The 18,903-nt window shown below is 54.6% G+C and overlaps 1 protein-coding gene across 1 annotated transcript; it reads right to left on the bottom strand.

Annotated features, from left to right (window-relative positions):
• Positions 1-536: 536 nt before the first annotated feature.
• Nudt14 (nudix hydrolase 14) lies at positions 537-7,324 on the bottom strand. The gene is made up of 5 exons (XM_057782799.1): positions 7,201-7,324; positions 4,526-4,569; positions 3,875-3,939; positions 3,447-3,684; positions 537-855 (listed from the first exon to the last, which is right to left on the bottom strand). The coding sequence occupies exons 1-5, from the start codon at positions 7,279-7,281 to the stop codon at positions 615-617; spliced, it is 669 nt and encodes a 222-aa protein (XP_057638782.1). The 5' UTR covers positions 7,282-7,324; the 3' UTR covers positions 537-614.
• Between the last annotated feature and the right edge of the window lie 11,579 nt (positions 7,325-18,903).

Here is an 18,903-nt window from a genome sequence, read left to right as displayed (position 1 = left end):
CTAAGGCAGTTCCACGCAAGACCAGGCCACCCACACCAAGATGACCGCAGACATTACTTATGTCCTGCAGGCCAAGTGAGGTCACATGGCCCCATAAGTCACAGAGAGGGCACTGGAGACACCAGATACAGAGTATCCCTGGCAGTGAGTTCCTGGACAGTGGCAGTGCAGTTTGAGCCCAGGCATGGCAGGGACCCTGTATGTTCCCAGATCAGGCAGTACACACTCTTTGGAATGGGCAGCACTGTGCCCATTTCCTTTCAACTGAGGCCAGGCTTAGTCTCTACTGCAGATACAACTCATGTCGTGCACAGTGAATGGTGACCCCCCTGGTCCCCTCCTGAGTTGGCTACTCTACCTGACAGTATCCCAAGCTTGTTGCACCAGCCCACCTACAGCCCCCTGCCTCCCAGAGCATCCACTTGCACAGTCTGAGGAGGAGCAGAGGGGTTTGTAAGGAGATAAGGAGGTTTTGCTACCCCTCAAGACACTGCTCCTCACCCCAGGTCATTGTGCTAAAGGCCAGTGGCCATCAGTGAAAATTATACAAGCTTTATTGAGTGTTCAGAGCACAAGGACAAGTGGGTGGGATCAGCCTGCCCAGTCCCAGGGTCTCATTGGAGACTCAGGTGGGGAACCACCTGGCTAAAGAACCAAGAAATAGCAAAGATAACACCAAGAGTCTTGGGGATATTGGGGTTGTCTGCGAAGGCCTGGGCATCATCCAAGTTCAGATGTACCACCTCGATGAGTTCTCCTTCCTCAGCCAGGCCTCCACCAGGCCCACTTCGCTGGGCATCTGTCACTTCCGCGTAGAACATGGTCTGCCTGGAGCTAGTCAGTCCTACTCCAGACCTGTCGGGTAGAACAGGGAAGGCTGAGACACCACAGTGACCCTGCCAGCTACGCTGCTTCCATGCTTCTTTCTCTGGCTTTCTGATGGGCAGAACTCTGAGTGGCTTCACCCTTCCCAAATACCACTCCTGGTGGGTGCATCCATGTAATTTATGCCTCTAGAGCGGGGGCACCCAATGCATGTTGGGCATGCCTTCTGTCACTAGGCTATCATATGGCAGAGGAGGGGGTCTCATGCCAATGCAAAGAGCACTGAAATGATTTTAAAGACAAATTTGATAAGTGGGCTGGAGGTGGCTCAGTCACCAAATGGCTAGGCTTGCCATCAAACTGTCAAGACGAATATCATAACTGACATTTAGGGGGAAATGTCAGAGGCATCTTACAAAGATCATGAACCCAGGAGCCTGCTTGGCTACCTGACTGAATTCATCCCAAGGGAGATACCTGCGTAGGTATCTTCAAGCTCAAAATTTGAGGAAGTCTGAAACTCTCTGCTAACAGAGATCAGAACAAGCTGCTGTGTTGTAAGGGGGTAAATAGCAGGAGCCTGCAGGCATCACTGAGATCCGAGAGGGTTCCAGGGTAACAGCCAGCCAGGAAGTGGCCTCTACCCCACAGCCACAGGAGTTGGAGTCTGCTATCTTTGCACCCGGGTGGATCGTGGATGTGGCTGGCAGCCCTGGGTGCAGCTTTTGAGACCCTGCGTGGAAGATCAAGGACCCTGGCTGGAGACTAGTTACGCAGAAGCCATGAGGTCCTAAGTAAGTAGTACTAGAATCTGTGATAGCCCCTTAGACTCTGTTCCCTAGGCCCCTCCCTGCCCATGACTCCTGCTGGGTAACCAGGACCTCTGGCTTCCATAACTGTTAAGAGCCAATCAGGGGTCTCCTGATTGGCTGGGGAGCCATGGAGAAACCAGGGACTGGGTGTGGTGGTGGGATTCACAGGCCTCTTCACATAAGGACCAGATCCAGCACAGTTCCAGACAGGTAGAGGTGGGAACTCTCAGCAGGACACTTCATGGAGGCAGGAGCAGAAACTGGGAAATACTCAAGGATGCCAACCCCCAAGAGAAGGACACCCCCCCCCAAGACTGACCATGCCCAGATATCCCTTTATCCCCACAGACCCCTACCTGATGGTCCATTTTCTTGGTAGTCATGGCTTATACCTATGACTGGAATCAGCCAATCTGTGCAGTCTCCGGCCTCAGTTTCCCTACCTTATGAGGGAGCCAGCTCCAGCCTGTAGTCCGGTCAGGCCAGAGGCTGCCTCCAGCCTTAGCAGGCTCTAATGTCATTCACACAACAAAGCAACAATAGGGAAACCCCTTAGCTTCCTCCCCTGGGTCTAGTCATGTATGGCTATCAAGGGAGTGAACTGGCTTACTTCTGGTCTTGGGCAGGGAACCATGGGTAGGCTCTGGTCTGTTCCATCCCAGTAAGGCCCATAGAGACAGATGTTCTGACTTTTACTTAGCCTTACCCTCAGGGTTGAGCACGCTTCCTCACAGCCACACCCACCTCTTCAAAATATAAGTCTGAGTAGAACAATCACTGTCCGGAACTGTCCCTGGCTCTCTAGTACCTTCAGTCAGGACACAGTCCAGAGGCCCTGCCTATGAAACCTCTCAAGACAAGGTTCCCTTGTCCTCAAACATCTGCCAGGACCCCCACCCCCAAAGCTAACTTCCTTCCTGCCTTCCATCCCTGTCAGCTCCACACACTAGCCAAACTCCTATGAAGATCAGGTTCCTTAGATTTCCTTGTCCTAAACACTGCCATGTTGGAAGTTGAAGGATCCTGGCATCACTGGCTGTCCACATGGAGGGGACACAGAAAAGGAGACAGACCAACCCTTCAGAGGCAAGATGGTCAACACTGGATCCAACATGGTCCAACCACAGCTAGGTACTACTGGGCGAGGTCCAGCCCTGGCTGTGTCGAGTGTGCCAGAAGAGAGGGGACAAGGACTCTAGTCCTTCATGGATGAAGGTGGACTCAGGCCCCTGTAAGGTGGTCAGAAGGTGGTGCTCAACCTTTTGGGGTGACAGGCACCATAAGACCCTCTTTCTGCCCTAAGAGCTCAGCTGTCAAGGATCCACACAACATCCTGAGGCAAGGAGTGGCTTCTCATTTGAGGAAGGTAGTCCTGGTTGGCTGCCTGAGGGAAGCCTGAATGGCCTCTGGCACCTGGGCTTCAGTAGGGGGTAGTCCCCTCCTCCTTCCCCTCCTCGGGACTTGTCCTTCCCTCTCATTCCTGAGCCACCGACTGAGAACAGAGCTGTGACTCACCCCACCCCCAGCGCCCGGTGCTTAATCCCACAGGAAGTGGGGCATCTGTCGGCAGCAGCTGCCACCCGGAGCCCAACCCCACATGTCTGGGACTGCAGGGCAGGGGCACAGGGTTGAGCATGCTCCAGAACCAGCCCCAAAGCACCCTAGCCTAGGAGCTGAGGCATGGTCCATCAACCCTCTTCCAGTCCCATGCTTGTACACCCTCAGGGACAGGGTTCTCACCCACTCACTGGCAGCCTGTCTTATCCCTTACACCACTTGGTAGCACCCATCCCTGCCAAGCCTCCTTACATGTAAGTGGCAATTTGGCGCAGATCGGTGGGGTTCAGGTGATAGCCACATTCTTCCCAAGCCTCCTTGCAGGCTATTTCTTCCAGTGAGAGCCCAGGCTGGTCCACGATGCCAGCACAGAGTTCCACCATGACTCCCACTGAGCCCGGCAGTGCTGGCTGGAGTTCTTGGGGCTGGTCCCCATTCACAGCTGCCAGAGACCCTGGGAAGAGGCGTTCCACCTCGCCTGCATATACAGCTGGTATGGGAGGAAGGACAGTCATATGGTGCTCACCTCAGGGTAATCTACTCTGTGCCAAGCACCTCTTGCGGAGCCTCAGTTTCCCCTAAAGCCACCACAGCTTCGGCATTCAGACACTCAGGATCAAGGGCCTGAAAGCACACTGTAATTCCCCCTTCCCAACCCCTGCCCAGCCAGCTGGTCTCACCTGGCCGGAACTGCTTCACTAACACCAGGCTTCTCCGGGAGGAGTTGAACATGAGAATGGTCACACTGCACAGGAGAACGGAGCTCAGTAAGGACTTGCTCCCCTCTCTCCAGAGCCCCAGTTCCCATCCTCCTGTTCCTATGGTGCCTCCTCTCTCCTTGACAACACAGAAAAGGTGGTACCTTGCTCAGATGGGAACACACAGTCCAGTGCTCAGATAGGACACACAGTCAGTCCAATGCTCAGATGGGACACACAGCCAGTCCAGTGCTCAGATAGGAAGGTCACACAGTCAGGCCAGGGGCCTGACCTGTTAAGTTCCAGTTCACAGAATAGGGGCGGGGGAGACAATGTCTTGGGCAGCTGAGAAAGTGGAGGCCCCTGCTGGTCAGTTTCCCAACTGTCACACCCCTCAAACCACATTAGCCTATTCTCTGGATCCCGAGGAGTAAGATCAGCAGATCTCTTCAGCCCTAGAAGGGCTAGCCTGCCACCAGGGGCCTGGTGTCCCCAGCTACTACATGACTTAGCCACCAGACCTCAGGGACATGAGAACCAGAGACTAGGTTGAGGTGTGTGGGGGGGTGTTTGAAGGTACCAAGGAGAGCAGAAACTGGGGGGTTCCGTAATGACCAGGAGAGCCCCTCTTACCTGTCATGTGTCTTCATGAAGTCCCAGGACTTCTGGACACCATTCTGAAAGAGACAGAGTAGGGTGAATGGCTGCCAGCAACAGACGGAGGCACATGGGCCAGTAGGGAGGCCCGACACCTGCCTATAGCCATCAGGAATGGGGCCATGCAGCAGGTGGGGGTGGAGAGCTTTCCACAGAGGTCAGGATAGCCTGGTGTTCTGGGAAGGATAAGGAAGAAACCCTGGGCAAAGAGCAGGAAAGGCATTTCATGAGCACAAAGTACTACAGAGACCTATGCTGCCACCAAGCGTGGGAAGGAACTAGGAGGATCCAGGAAGGGCAGATGTGACACCCTTAGGCAGGGCAGAGAGGATCCCAGATGGGCAGAGCCGAAGTCAGCTGTTCACTGCTAAAGCTCCCTTGGGCCATTGGACAGTTTACACTGCAGTTGTGGGTCTGGTGATATCAGATGGGCGGTGGCTACTTGCTCCACCCTGCTTCAGGCTCAGGCTATCTCTTACACATCCCATAGTCCTGTGGATCCTGCATCTGGGGCAGGCAGTATAGTGCAGCCAGAATGGATGTCAACAGTGCTCTGCATACAAGGTTAGGAAGACCTCCCCATTCCATCATCAAGATGTCATTTGGTAAGACAGGCTGTCTGGGGTCTGGAGACCCCAACCTGTCTGCTTAGCCCACCTTTGGGTCATTCAGTGAGCCCTAGCCAGCCCTCTACACATGCTGGGGCTCTATCCAAGTTGCAAAATAGACAGGGGCCTGGGTCTCAGAGCCAGAGTGTGGCCCGGCAACAAAGAGGGAGGATGCTGAGGAACAGCCAAGGGCTTCCTCCTGTTGGCCTACAGGTGGAGAAGGGTACTGCTACCGTGGGAGAGCCTCACGGGTGAGAGTCCGAATCAGAAAGACTGACTCGAGCCTGCAATCAGAGAGATCCTGGGAGGGTGGCAGCAGCCTGGTTTCCAGGGGGGGAAGAGAGCCAATGTCCTCGGCAGGTCAGACTGCCCGGGAGGCCGTTGAAGCACCACCCCACGAGGCGAGCCCAGGCCTGCCTGACATCCAGCCACCCAGGCAGACTCCAAAGAAGGCTACTCGCCCAGGCTGCACGCAGTCAGTCGGTCTTGCCTACCCCCACAGCTTCTCCTCGAAAAGTCTCACTCCAAAGGACCCTACTGACTCAGGGTCAAACATTTTGTTAGAGCCGTGGGGGAGCCAGAGAAGCTGACACTGGTGCCGGGAGAGAGAGACAGGCCTAGAATGTAGCGGTGGACATCTGCTGTGTAGGGCCACAGGGCCACTGGGCCTCTGTTTTTGGTCTCACTGTCTACCAGACCTCTTTTGGCCGGGAGCAGCAGTCAGGTAAAGGCTGCAGTTCCCTACCCATGGCCCAGCCTCAGTATCCCTCAGCTCCTGAGGAAATGCTACCCAGCCCCCAGCACTGAGTACCGCTGCTGCTGCTGCTGCTGCTGCTCAGCTGAGCTCTGGTTACCAATGCCATCAGCGGAAATGTGCCGGTGGGCTGCCAGCCAAGGCTGCAAAACCACCCCACAGCACTTCCCAGGAAGTGAGGGAAGCACCACTGTCACTAGTCACTGCAGAACTAGCCGGAACTACCCTGCTCCCACCAACTGCCCACCAGAGCCCCAGGGCCTAGGTGCGAACAGCTACAACGCCCATCCCATGTCACCAGCCAGTGAAAAGTAAAAGGAAAGTGACCCCCATGTCCCTCAACTGAACCCAACTGCTGTCCCAAGCCTGTACTGCCCTTGGCTGCACCCTGAGAGAGGAATTCTATGTCCTGGGGTGGATGGGTGGGGGGTACCCGTGCACAGTAAACACGAGAGGGCCAAGAGGATCTTCAAGCTGGAAGCCACCACGCTGGTGAGAGGGACAGGTGTAACAGGGAGGTTTGGGGGTGGGGTGCTGGGCAACACCAAGCCCTGGGTGGTTTGACCTGGGCTGAAACCCCAGGCAGGGTTACATTGATTAGGTCAGGAAAGCGGTGTGTATCGGACAGCACAGAGAACGGAAACAGGCAGTGTGCCAAAAGCAGAGGTCTGTTAGACAGGGCCATGCAGAGTAGAGGAAAAGGACCACCTCGCTGGAAGACCACGGGATGAGAGAAGCGAGAGATGGCAGCGACTAAGCTCAACAAATGTTTTCTGTGGGCCAAGTGAGACAGCTATCTACTGTCCCTGTTGCTCTGAAAGCTGGGAAAGGTTGAGCGAGCTGGGAGGCTTCTGGGAGGCAGAAGTTTTTCCGCTAAGGCTTGAAGGAGGAGCTGAAAGGAAGGCGCAAAGGAGGGTGTCTCCCATCCCAAGGTGGGCTTCTTTTCCCAGAGTCCTTCCTGCCCTGATATCCAGGGTAATCAATAGGTCCAACTGCAAAAAAGCATCGATGGGCGGTCAGAAATGGAAGGTCAGTCAATCTGCCTTGGAGGGAAGAGAGGTTATCCTCGAATGTCCTTCCCTGGTCATTCAGGGTTGACTAGAGTCTGAAAACCGGCGGTCAGGACAGCAGAGGGGTGGAGCTCGTGCTCAGAGAACCCACTCGGGGCAGAGGCGTGAGCTCGGGGGGGCGGAGCCTAACCCGGGGGGGAGGGATCGCATTGCGGGCCCGGGGCGGAGTGGGGGCCTTGGAGGGAGTGAGCCCGGAAATGCGCGCGCAGGGCGGATCACCTGGCGGTAATGCAGCGTGAGAGGCCGCAGGTAGGGCGAGCGGGAACAGAGGCCCACGGTCACCCCCTCGATGCGCTCCATGGGTGGCGTAGGGGAGAGTCTTCCGCAGACCCGAGCTGTCGGGTTTGTCTACGCACTTCTGGGCATGCCCAGTTCGCGCGGAGGGCGGGCCGGAGGGCGGGCCGCCGTGCCCAGGTAGCACCTGCAGAGTGCAGTGCGCAAAGAAGGAGCTGTCAGACTGGTCTCCAAGCCTGCATAAAGGGGATGAGAACTGGGTAGGGCAGAGGAGGACTTCATGGTACATGAAGCCTCCAGCGGGTAGGAATCAAAGGGGATCACGCGGTAGATGAGCTGAGTGGGTGCCTGTCTGTCCCTGGTTAGTAACCCGGGCGGTCACTGGGGACAGTAGGAAGACTTATCTCAGAAAAAGTCAGCAGAGAAAAGGCTGGGGAAGGAAGGCCAGAGGAAGGGCCCCAGCCCAGGCAGAGGCTTGACCTGGCCTGGACTGCTCCCTTTGCTCCCCCGACCCCATGACCCCGTCGGTTTGAGAGAAAGTGAGACTTGTCTCGGACAGTTGCTCTTCACAGATGCCATTCTGATCCTTACCACACTGCACACATTCTCCCAGCCAGCCAGGGCTTCAGATCTACTCCATCACAATGTCAATCTAGACGGAGCCAAAGTCCCAGGCCCCTCCAGACTCAAGGGGAGGGGAATTCACATTATGGAGTACATGGTTCACAGGAGCCATTCTTTTTTTTTTAATATTTATTTATTATGTATACAATATTCTGTCTGTGTGTATGTCTGCATGCCAGAAGGGGGCACCAGACCTCATTACAGATGGTTGTGAGCCACCATGTGGTTGCCGGGAATTGAACTCAGGACCTCTGGAAGAGCAGGCAATGCTCTTAACCACTGAGCCATTTCTCCAGCCCCTACAGGAACCATTCTTGAAGACTAGCCAACACGCACACACATACACACACACACACCTACCTCTCCTAACGAAAGCACTGTCCTTTCCAGCGTTAGCCTGTCCACAAAGCGCCCTGGAGCTCTGAGTGACCACCAACCAGGAGTCCCTCGAGAAGCCGGCCCCAGCCAAAGGTGTCTTCCTGCTTCAGAGGCCTCCTTGCAGATGGCCCTCCGTAGAGTGTGTGAGGATCAGTCACAGACTCTCGCCGGTGTCAGCACAGTTCAGGCAAAGGTGGAAGTTAGAGGGCCTAGTGCCACTGGCTGGGGGCACCCACCCTGGCTACCTAGGCCTGCCCCGCAGGAAAATAGGAATATCCCTGCAACTCCACAGAGCCTTCTGTCGCTCCTGGTGGGGAAATCACTTTTTCCTGTTAGCACAGACTGAGTGGCTAGAGTTTCTGAGATCCCTGGGTCACAGCAAATGGTTACCTGTGTGGAGGAGCAAGAAACACATCTGTCCGTGGGGTTTTGGCCAGGGTACAGAGTGATACTGATAGATGGGTGGTCATAGTCTCCTTGGGAGCAATGCAGGAGCCTGGATGAAGAAGGGTTTGTCAAGAGAGGGAACGTGAGAAGACACCATGCCGCCTGTGTCCCAAGACAAGAGAAGCCACCTCTGAGTCTGGCAAGCCTCTTCCAAGAGTTCCAAAGCTCCCATTGAGCGCATGCCCAGACAGTGCAGATAGCACAAGACACAAGATCACGAGCCAGTGTCGTGCCCTTACATCTGCTGGCTTTCTGCAAGACAGACTTCTACAAGGTATCTCGGGATGCCCCTGGCCAAGGTTCAGGTGTCCCCAGGCTTGTGCCTCCAGGTCCTAAAAAGACCCACACTGTGGTATGTAGTATGTGTCCCCCTTCCATTTCTGCCCCTGGTCTCTGCACTCTAACCCTTGCGTTCCCAGCTTCTCAGGACAATACAGTCACATCTGGGGCCCTGATAACTGAGGCCACTCTCACCTCAGGGTCTTGAAGCAGCCACACATACAAAGTTCTCTTTGCCACTTTAAGTCCCATGTGAACACAAAGCGGGCACACAGTAGGACAGGCCCTGTGCCCAGGGAGCTGTAGGACACAGATGGTCTGCCCACTGATGCCTTGAGGATGGGAGATGCTCTTGGACAGTTTCCATCACCTGGATATGTCTAGGTAGGTGCTGGGTTCTACCAGGGTTCTGTGTTTTTCTAATGGTGTGACAGGCAGCCTATAGCTCTGGAGACGTAAGAATCCCATACAATGTGAGGATTCTAAGAGACAGAGCAGCTGGAAGGACTATGTCAAGGCTGGGAGACCAGGTAACTGGAACACAAAGGCCTTTTATTTCTGGTAACCTGACAGAGCTGAGGCCCTGCCCCTGTCTTTCTGTGTCAGCTGTGGCAGAGCAGACAGATCTGGGAGAAATATTCACCCTCAGCTCTCTCCATGCCACCCCCATTCCAAGCAGAAGTCACACCCAGCACCCCTTGTTGGATGTGCTTATTCCACATAGAAGGATGGCTGTAGTCGGGTACAAAACCCTAGCTGGGATTAGCTTCTTCCAGCACTAGAGTTGTTTGCTGTCTGATGATCTCCAGGGGTACTTCCAGCCACCTGTAGGCCGCTGAGGCCTTTGTGGGACCTCACTTCTGCCTGCTTCCCTTGTGCTGGACAAGAGCCTGCGTGCTGTGTTGGCCAGACCTTCCAAGTGCCTGTGTATTTGCTTGGGGCGGCTAGGCTAGAGTTGCCAAGGAGCTGGGGATATAGGCCAAAGTCAAAGTGACTTCTAGGATAGAGAGAGGCAAAGGAGTGCTGGCCCCGGTGGGTGGGGCTAAGGCTAGTGAAGTTCTCTACATGTCTGTCTTTTTCTGCATTTGATCTTTTTCCAAATCAGATTCCACCCCACCCGCACTTCTCAGTGATTTTGAGGGTCTTGCTGTGTAGCCCAACCCCACATCACCTGACTGCGGCCTCTCAAGTGTTGGGATTACAGTTGTGAGTCACCACACTGAACTCGGAGCAGAGAAAGTTGTTCACTGTTTGATGCTGCAAGCCTGATGACCTGAGCTAAATCTCCGAACCCACGTCACAGTAGGTGAGAACTGACTCTCAATAGTTGTCGTCTATGCGACAACACCAGCACCCCTGAGGCCACCATCATACACGCTGTGCATATGAATATACATGCCGCTCATAGTTGTCGGGCATCTTCCCCTCCCCGAGAGCTGAGATTACAGACATGCACCCTGGTCTTTTTTGGGTGCTGGGATCTGAATTCAGGTCCTCACACTTGTGTAGCAAGTGCTTTGCCTATCTCTTTAGCCCCTCAGAACAGATTTCCAGAACAGGTCCCACACTAGCGGCTGTGGCCTCAGCCATCCTGAGCACATCTTGGGCATGCGTGTATATTCTCTGCCAGGCTCTGTGGAGAGTTATGGCAGGCTTCTGTGGAGTTAAAAGGAGAAGGCACAGAGTCAGGATATTGCCCAGGTTTTCTGGCCCAAGCAGCTGGAAGGAGGCCAGACGAGCAAAGGCAGGTTGTAGCATTTTGCTGTGGGGTGGAGAATGGGTTTGGGCCTCTTCTGTGAGGCATCTCAGGGGACATGGGTGTCTACAGCAAAAGAATGGAGTTGGAGCCTTGCCAGGTACCAAACACAAAATTAATTCAAATGGATCAGAGGCTTGGATATAAGAACCAAAGTTTAAAACTCCAAGGGGAGAAGGGGGGCAGAGACTCATGACGTTCAGCTTGTCAGTGACAGCCAAAGGGAAGCAGTCAGATGGACTTCATCAAAGTGCAAAGTCTTGTCGGGCAAATGAATCTCTGAGTTCAAGGCCAGCCTGAACTGAACTGCAGAGCAAGTTCCAGGTTAGCCAGGGCTACACAGAGAAAACTTGTCCAAAAAGAAGAAGGAAGAAGGAAGAAGGAAGAAGGAAGAAGGAAGAAGAAGAAGAAGAAGAAGAAGAAGAAGAAGAAGAAGAAGAAGAAGAAGAAGAAGAAAATATAAAATCTTTGTGCACCAGAATATGACTGTGGATAGATGAATGAATATACAGATATATTCTCTGCCATGCAATGGATTGTTGCTAAGCCATAAGAGGAAGGCACATGCTACAAATGATGAGCCTAAAGTAAACCAGTCAGAAGAACCATGTGCTTCCACTCATGTGAGGTTCTGGAGTGGTCAGACTCACAGATGCAGGACATAGAATGGGTGCCTGGGAGGAGTTGGGGAGTTGCATAGTGGGGACAAGATTTTACTTTGGGATGATGACAATGTTCTGGAATGGGCATAATGACAGCGAGTTTAATGCCACTGGACTATACACTTAATACAATTGCTACAATGACCAGCAGTAATGGCACTAATCTTTAATCCTAGCACTTGGGAGACAGAAGCAGGCAGATCTCCATGAGTTCAGGCCAGCCGGTCTACAAAGGGAGTTTCAGGACAGCCGGGGATACACAGAGAAACCCTGTCTTGAAAACAAACAACAAAGTGGTTACAATGGAACCTGTAACCCCAGCACTGAAGGGGTGGAGGATGAGGTTCAAAGCCCCCATCTGCCACAAGAAACTGTCTTAAAACAAGAACAAAAAAATGATTGCAACAGTAAATGTTGGGTGTACTTTAAGGAAAAAAACTCTCAAAGTTAGCCTTGAACTTTCACCAATCCTCCTGCCTCAGACTTCCAAATTCAAGTGCTGGGATAACAGGTATACACCACACAGACCTCATCACCAGTGGAGAAGCGACTGAAGGAGGTCCCAGCTGTGCTTTTTCTGTACACATAGAGCACTCCTTTGATTTTGCTGGGCATGTGTTACTTTTCAATTTAGACTCATTTAAAATGGTTAAGATGGTAAATGTTGTATTTCATGTATTTTACTCTCATTGCAACATTGTGAGATGTGTATGGGTTCTGTGTCAGAGGTGAGTGGGGGAAGAGCTCAGAGATGTAGGGAGAGGTGGCCGGAAAGGGGCATGAGCAACGTATCTCACAGCCTTTGTTCGTGGCCCCTCAGCTGTCTCCTCTGCTCTCCTCAAGAGGTACAGTGAGGCTGCTAAGGTCTCCCCATCATATCTGTGGGACATCATGGCTGCCCCCATTCTCCTAATCTGTGCCAGGAGGCTCTCTTTGGGCAGGTATAGCTCTGAGTCACTCCTCAGGGCCACCTCTCATGTTGGATCTTTCCCTAGATATCTAATCTAATGCATGCTGCTGCCCCAGGATCCCTTTCAGGCCCCTCCAGTACACAGGACATGCTCCTGCTTTCTTCACTAGGACTGGGCTCTGTCCAGTGACCGCCTGTTCCTGTGAGTTGATCTCCCCACATGCCACTGTAGACTGGATCTCTAGGAGACAGCTGTGTTATAGATGGGGAACCAGGAGCCTCAGGTCTCCCTGCATGCTATCAGACTGTGGACAGTTCTCACCTGCCCTCATTGGCTCTGTTGCTCTATCCAAGGAAATGTGGAGACAAGCGGTCTAAGAGTACGTGTGTGCCCATATACAGGCCTGCACAAGTTAGGCCAAGCCTGTGAGTCTGTGTATGGTGCTGAAAATGAGCAGAGCTCTTGTGCTACAGTCATCTTTGACCTGCAACCGAGGCCGGTCCCGGCTCCCCCTAGCCAGCGCCGGAGAGTCCGCAGATGGGCAAGGGTATGTGGCCAGGATCTGGGCTGCAAGTGAAGCGTGGGGCATAAACCTCAAAAAGATTGCTCCCTCACCCTGCTGGGCTGCCCAGACACTCCAGAGCATGTCCAGCCAGAGAAGAGATGTGGGGGCAAGGGACCAGCCCACCTGCCTCACTTGCTACTTCTATACTGCACTGTCCTAAGGGTGTTGACAGGGGGCGCCAGCATCCCCAACTTCCTATGAAGGGCCTTGTGTCTTAGGCCCTCTGTCAGGAAGTGCAGTCCTCAGTCACAGGTGAGCATCTGAGGACCAGGTGACACTACCCTACCCTGCCCCTCTCCACCTTTGTGCCCAACCCCGACCCCCAGCCATTACGGGGCCACCTCTTGCCACAGGGCATATACTGACTCAGAACCAAAGTAATCAGAGGGCTGGGGTCTGCAAGACTTGCTGGAGTGGGCAGCTGCTGCACGAGCTACATGGTATGGGAGGCGGGGCGGTCAGCCCTTGGTTCCCCTTCACTCCTGACCTCCACTCCCATGTGTAAGCAGCACGCCTAGCTGATCTAGCCCCCACCCCCCAGGGCACCCCTCTTGTGGACGTGCTCCTGTCACCTCAGACTAGTGGCTGGACCAGGGCCCCACATTCTTAACCTCCAGGCGCCCCTGGGTCTCAAAGGGAAGCAGTTCAGCCCGGAGCCCTAGCCTCCTGGTTTCTGCAAGAGCCCACCCGGAAAGCCCTGGTCGCGAACAATGCCTGCGTGTGACGGGCTTTCCCTCTGTGAGAGAAAATAGTTCCATAGAATGGCAGTTTCCTGCATTTGTGCCTGGGTCTTAAGGGGTGACTCATGCTTAGACCTCCCAGAAAGAGATGGCCCCAGAGCCCCTCCCCACCCCCAGCTCTCTTTCCCTGCAGCCCCTGCCCTCTTGGGCTTTGGGTCCCATCCCTGCACTAGGCATCACCTGAGCTAGCAGAGGACACCAGAGCTTCCTACTGGAAGCCTAGATTCAAGTGCGAGAGCTGCATGGAGCCAGCGAGGGAGATGCAGATAGATTACCAGGGACCAGGGGAAAGGAGGCCAGTGGTTCCTGGTCCTGATAAGGCCACTGTTCTTTGGATGGGGCCCTGTGATGAGGACGGGCCACTAGAGTCATAGGGGAGTGGACATCCCTCGACATGGGAAGGGTGAACAGTGGCAGCCAGGTACGATCCCATGAAGGGTCAAGTCACTATGAGTGGCATGTAGCCCTGGGAGACCTGGGTGTAGTAAGTACAGCCTCAGGAGAGCTGGGGCCATGCAGGGGAGTCTGTTCAGAGTATGTCAGGGTACCTGGTTCTTCCAGCCTACAGTTGACACTGGGCAGCACACCTTACCTCCCAGTACACCAATATGCTCCAGGAGACCACTGTCCTGGTTCAGTCTTCAGCCCACCAGGCTGCCTTTCCAGGTCTGTTTCTAATGTAGTGGAGTCTGCAGGAGGGGAAGGGACCCATGCTGCCCACTTCTAGCCTATTGTCCTTGTCTGGACAGTTCTACCTGACCACCTATCTCTTAGGTCCTCTGGAACCTCACATAGCCCTCCCTGCCGGAACACATACCTGCACACCAGAAGAGGGCACCAGATTTTTTTTTTTTTATTATTATTATAGATGGTTGTGAACCACCATGCTGGGAATTGAACTCAGGACCTCTGGAAGAGCAGTCAGTGCTCTAAACCCCCGAGCCATCTCTCCAGCCCAGTCCTCCCTTTCTTCCAATCCTTGCCTTCTCCCAGGGGCACCGCAGTACTCAGAAATGATGGTTCCAGCCTCTTCTGGGCTGTGGCCCCGTCAGGGTACTGCCGCTCTCATTTCCAAGGCCCCTGATTCAGGTAGGGCTCACCCTGCCCTCTCCTAAATGCACATCTTGACGCAACTTGAAGGAACACAGAAGGTTCGAGCTCAGGCCTAACTGCTTCCCTCTCCCAGACCTTGTGACCTCTGGCTGCTCACGGGCTTCCATCCCTAGAGGACCCCTGCCTCTGAGAGCGCCTGCTGCTTTCGAAGGGCCACTAGGCTCTGTCCTGTGGGATGCTGTCCGCCCATGCCTTCTTTCGTCAGCACAAACTTCCCATCCTGGCTAGAGAAGACTCAACAGACAAGACATGCCCAAGAGGCAAGGAGCTGGTTGGATGCCCATCAACTCACCTCGAACATTCTTGGCCCCACTCTGCACTGAGGAGAGTGCAGGGAATCTCTTCTCAACCCAGGGCAGCCTGCTATCCCAGCCACTGAGTTTGTGATATCCTAGCATCCAGGACAGGTTCAGGTACTCTGACTATCCGAACAGAAGGGCAGCTCTGCCCACTTGCCTAAGCCTTTTATTGCCAGCTCCTTGTAGTATCAGCATCTATACTATCAGCATGAGACCCAGTTTTTGACTGGGGAGGGCGAGAACAGTTTTGTTCTATATTAGGTGGTCCTGGGTAGCTGGGTAAGCACCGCGGTGGACCGGTGGACTGTGGACCAGAGAGGGTGGATCCCCACAATGCTCAGGTGAGCAACAAGAGGACTCACACAGTCCATGGCACAGTTGAGTCCCAATGATTATTCCTGAGGGGAGGCAATGGGAATGGAGTTTACACGTCCGGACATGAGTTCCATCCAAAATGGCGGTTCTTCTCTGAGCCGGTGACCCTGTGGCCGGCATCAGGAGGAGGCACGGACCTGGAAAGGGCACCGCAGTCTGGGGACCTTCCTCGGCCCCTCCCCCAGCTCTATAGGAGCTGATCTCACAAACCCAGCCCCCACAACCGCTTCTCCAGGAGACATTCCGGCTCTCTCATCTACCCAACAGGCCTCGGACGGAGACGAGCCCCCGAGACAGGACCCCAGGCCAGGCTGGCCTCCGAATCTTGGTTTCCTGCCACCCGCACCCTGCTCGGTCCTGCAGGAAGTGGCCGCCTCCTGAACAAAGGGGCCGGCGGACAATGGCCATTGAATTGGGCTGGGGAGCTCGTGCGGAGACAGGCCGCCAGCTGCCTGCGCTGATAAGACCCTGCACGCCGGGCCCAGTAGGACGCGGAGCGGCGCGCGCGTTCGTTCCCTCAGTGCACCTCCACCGTAACCCACAGAAGCCGAGCGCGGCGAGAAGCCCAAGGCTCGCTGAGGCCTGCGCGTGGGTGGCTGGCTGGGGACCAATGGGGAGTCGGCGAGCCCCGCTTTCAGACCAATCTCGGGAGCGCGGAGCAACAGAGCCAGGCACAGCTCACAGCTCGGAACCGCCCCTTCTGGCTCCGCCCCTACGGCAGCTCCGCGCTACTCCTCCGGAGCTGCCTAAGACCGCTAAGCAGCGGTCCTGTGCGGCTCTTGAGAGCTGGTGGGACGTTTTGATTTTTTTTTTCCTCCCAAAGCCTCAGAAGTAATCCGTGTTGGTGCTGGGAAACGTCCTCGCAGGGCTACGCTTCCCTCGCATTATTTTGGGTGGCATGGGTGCCTGCGTGGCAGGCATGTAAGTATCGTCTAACCAGGCTGGCTGTGCGTGCTGCATCGACTCCACTGATATGCGCACAGCAGGGGTACATCTGCTCCAGACAGACACCCTCTTTGTCTTGCCCTTTACCCTCAATGTGAAGATAGGGACATATCATAAGCCAGGCCAGATTCCTCCTACTGGTGACATTGAGGATTATCCAACAGATAGACGTTGTGCACCCTCTGGGACCATATCTGGAAAACTCCTTGGGTCTCCAGCTCCAGAGGCCTGGATGATTCACATTAGAGCCAATTCCAGAGAGAAGGAAAGTTGAGACTGCCTTTTTCCAAGTCCCTAAGTCCCCACCCTAACCTGGGGCGGCTCTGCGGGAGCCCACAGAGCTGTGATTAGTTTAAGTATGAGGCAGGCATCTGTTGTAGCTGTCAGAATGACAGAGCCATGGGGGAAAGACAGGAGCTGGCAGGAGCAGGGGCAAAGTCTGTAAGTCTGTGGAAAGTGAGACAGACCTCTCTGTTCCTGATCAGAGTGAGATGGCCCCGGTCATTTCCAGTCTTGGCAGACCCTGGGCAGATGGCGCAGGGAAGGGTCTGCTTCCCTTGGCACTGTACTGCTCACAGCACTTCCTGCTTCGGCTCCATGACCAAGCAGCCCCTCCGCCAACAGGTTCAGGCCTACTGGCAGGTTTTCCCCTACCCTAACCCTAAACTGGGGAGGGCAGAATGCAGCAGGTGGGGACAGAGGGACCCTCAAAGACTGCTGAAGCCCTCAGCTCTGGTCAAAGAGAGTAAGGAAGGCTTTTTACAGAAGAGATGCAACAGCAGCAGCAATGTAGACTAGGGTCAAGGGAGCCAGGCGTTGGGGAAATGGAAAAAGGGTGGCACACAGGAGTGGCACAAGGGTGTCAGAGTGCTAGTGGGCTTGATGAGATGCCCTTAGCCCATCTGCACTACTTCTTGCACTGTTTGAGACCATTATGTTGGCAGCCCTGGCGAGGCCAGCCCTGTGAGGGAGCATGCCAATGTATGTGGTGACCACTTGCCAGGGCCCCAGGAGTTGGGTGCAAGTGACTAAGACTGTAGTGCCTGGAAGACAGTCAGGTGTGTGGCCCTGTTGACGCCAGGGTCAGGCTAAGCAGTCCCTCTGTGGCTCTGTTGGTGGACAGGCTGAGTGGCCGTCGCCATAGCATGGCAGAGTGCTGCACTCATTGGGCGGCACTGGGACACCACCACAGGCTTTTGGGGGAGGCTCTCAGTAAGCATCATCTGGAGTCACATCAAAGACTCAGTGGTGTGTCCTTTCCGGGAGTGCCCCATCTCCTGGGTGCCTGTGCACTCCTGACGTAGCCTGCTTAGGCTGATACACCTGTCCCAGTCTTCTTTGCATCTTGGCCTAGCATTGTTCACCTTCAGCACGCTTCCCCCGCCTTGAAGGCCCTTCTCTGAGCAGTTGTGTGAGATACCGTGTACCTGCAAGGTCATTTCTTGCTACACTGTCCAAAGGTGCAGTTAGACAAGCCATGGGACAAATGTGTCTTGTTTTGTGAGCCATCCAGGCCAGGCTGTGGACACCTGGGCCTGCAAAGGCAGATGCCTGGAGGCCTCCTGGCCCTACCACTCAGTCTTCAGGAAGTGGGAAGCCCTTGGCTTCCAACCCTGCCCTTTATCAGCCTTCATGGCTTCCTGCTGTAAAAGTGGCCTGCTCCCCCACCTTGGCGCCAGGACGTCGGGTCAGTGGTGACTCACCCAGCGCCCAGCATGAGGACGCCTTGGCCCTATGTCCTTCTGCCTACCTTCACAGCACTTGTGCCTAGCCATTAGGTCTCACAACAAGCTGGCTTCTCTAAGAGCCTCACAACAGGGCACACCTCTGCTTCTGGGCCATGAGCTTGCCTCTGCTGAGTTGCTCCACTCTGCAAAAAGTGACACCCCAATCTCTGTGCACCTCTTATAAACAGATACAGCATACCCATGCCGTTCCTTGTCATGGGTCCTGCCTACACCTCCCCACATCCTACATCTTCATCAGTCTTACCCTTACATGCTCTCTGTTGTCACCCAGGCCCCAAGTATGTGGAGACCTGCCTCTTCTAGATACTCAAGACTGTGCCCTGTTTGGGCATGGCTCTGGGAAGATGAGCCAGTGTAACTCGTACACATTTCCCACCCTAGGGCCTCAGGAAGGCTCTCCGAGTCCCTTTCCACCCTGAGTGCCTGCATTTCATGGGCTTGTCTCTGAGCATTAGTGGACTGCTAGCAGAACCCTGAGGTATGTCCCCCCCCCACACACACCCCTACCGGGGAAAACTGACCCTCCACCTTCACCACAGTGCACCCTTTACTAGTACATTCCAGGATCTGCTGTGTGTAAAGATGGGAGCTGGAGTCAGGGAGACCAGAGTGCCCTTGGCCCTTACATACAGAAGGCTGGTGAAAAAGGGGAGAAGGAAAGGCTGTCTAGGTGGGCTCCTGCTTACAGGGAAACACTGTTCTCCTTTGCACAGGGCTTGTGTTAACCATCAAGTCCCTTGCCTGTGAGATCTGTAATCCAGCCCTCAGGGCTTTCTGACTCTGCCTGCTGATCCTGAATGGAGGTGTGATGGTTAGTTGTTAATGTGACACAAATCATTTTACTTC

Source organism: Chionomys nivalis, chromosome 10 (assembly GCF_950005125.1).
Source record: "Chionomys nivalis chromosome 10, mChiNiv1.1, whole genome shotgun sequence".
Taxonomy (NCBI): Eukaryota; Metazoa; Chordata; class Mammalia; order Rodentia; family Cricetidae; genus Chionomys; species Chionomys nivalis.
Note: the sequence above shows the minus strand (reverse complement) of the source record. Positions and strands in the feature narration are given on the sequence as shown.

Excerpts from the sequence above, each read along its gene's own strand:
- Nudt14 (XM_057782799.1), bottom strand. The coding sequence starts at position 7,281 with ATGGAGCGCATCGAGGGGGTGACCGTGGGCCTCTGTTCCCGCTCGCCC. Across the intron at positions 3,940-4,525 it reads TTCATGAAGACACATGACAG|TGTGACCATTCTCATGTTCA; the intron begins GTAAGAGGGGCT and ends TCTCCTGTGCAG. Across the intron at positions 856-3,446 it reads CGCCAAATTGCCACTTACAT|GTCTGGAGTAGGACTGACTA; the intron begins GTAAGGAGGCTT and ends TCTACCCGACAG.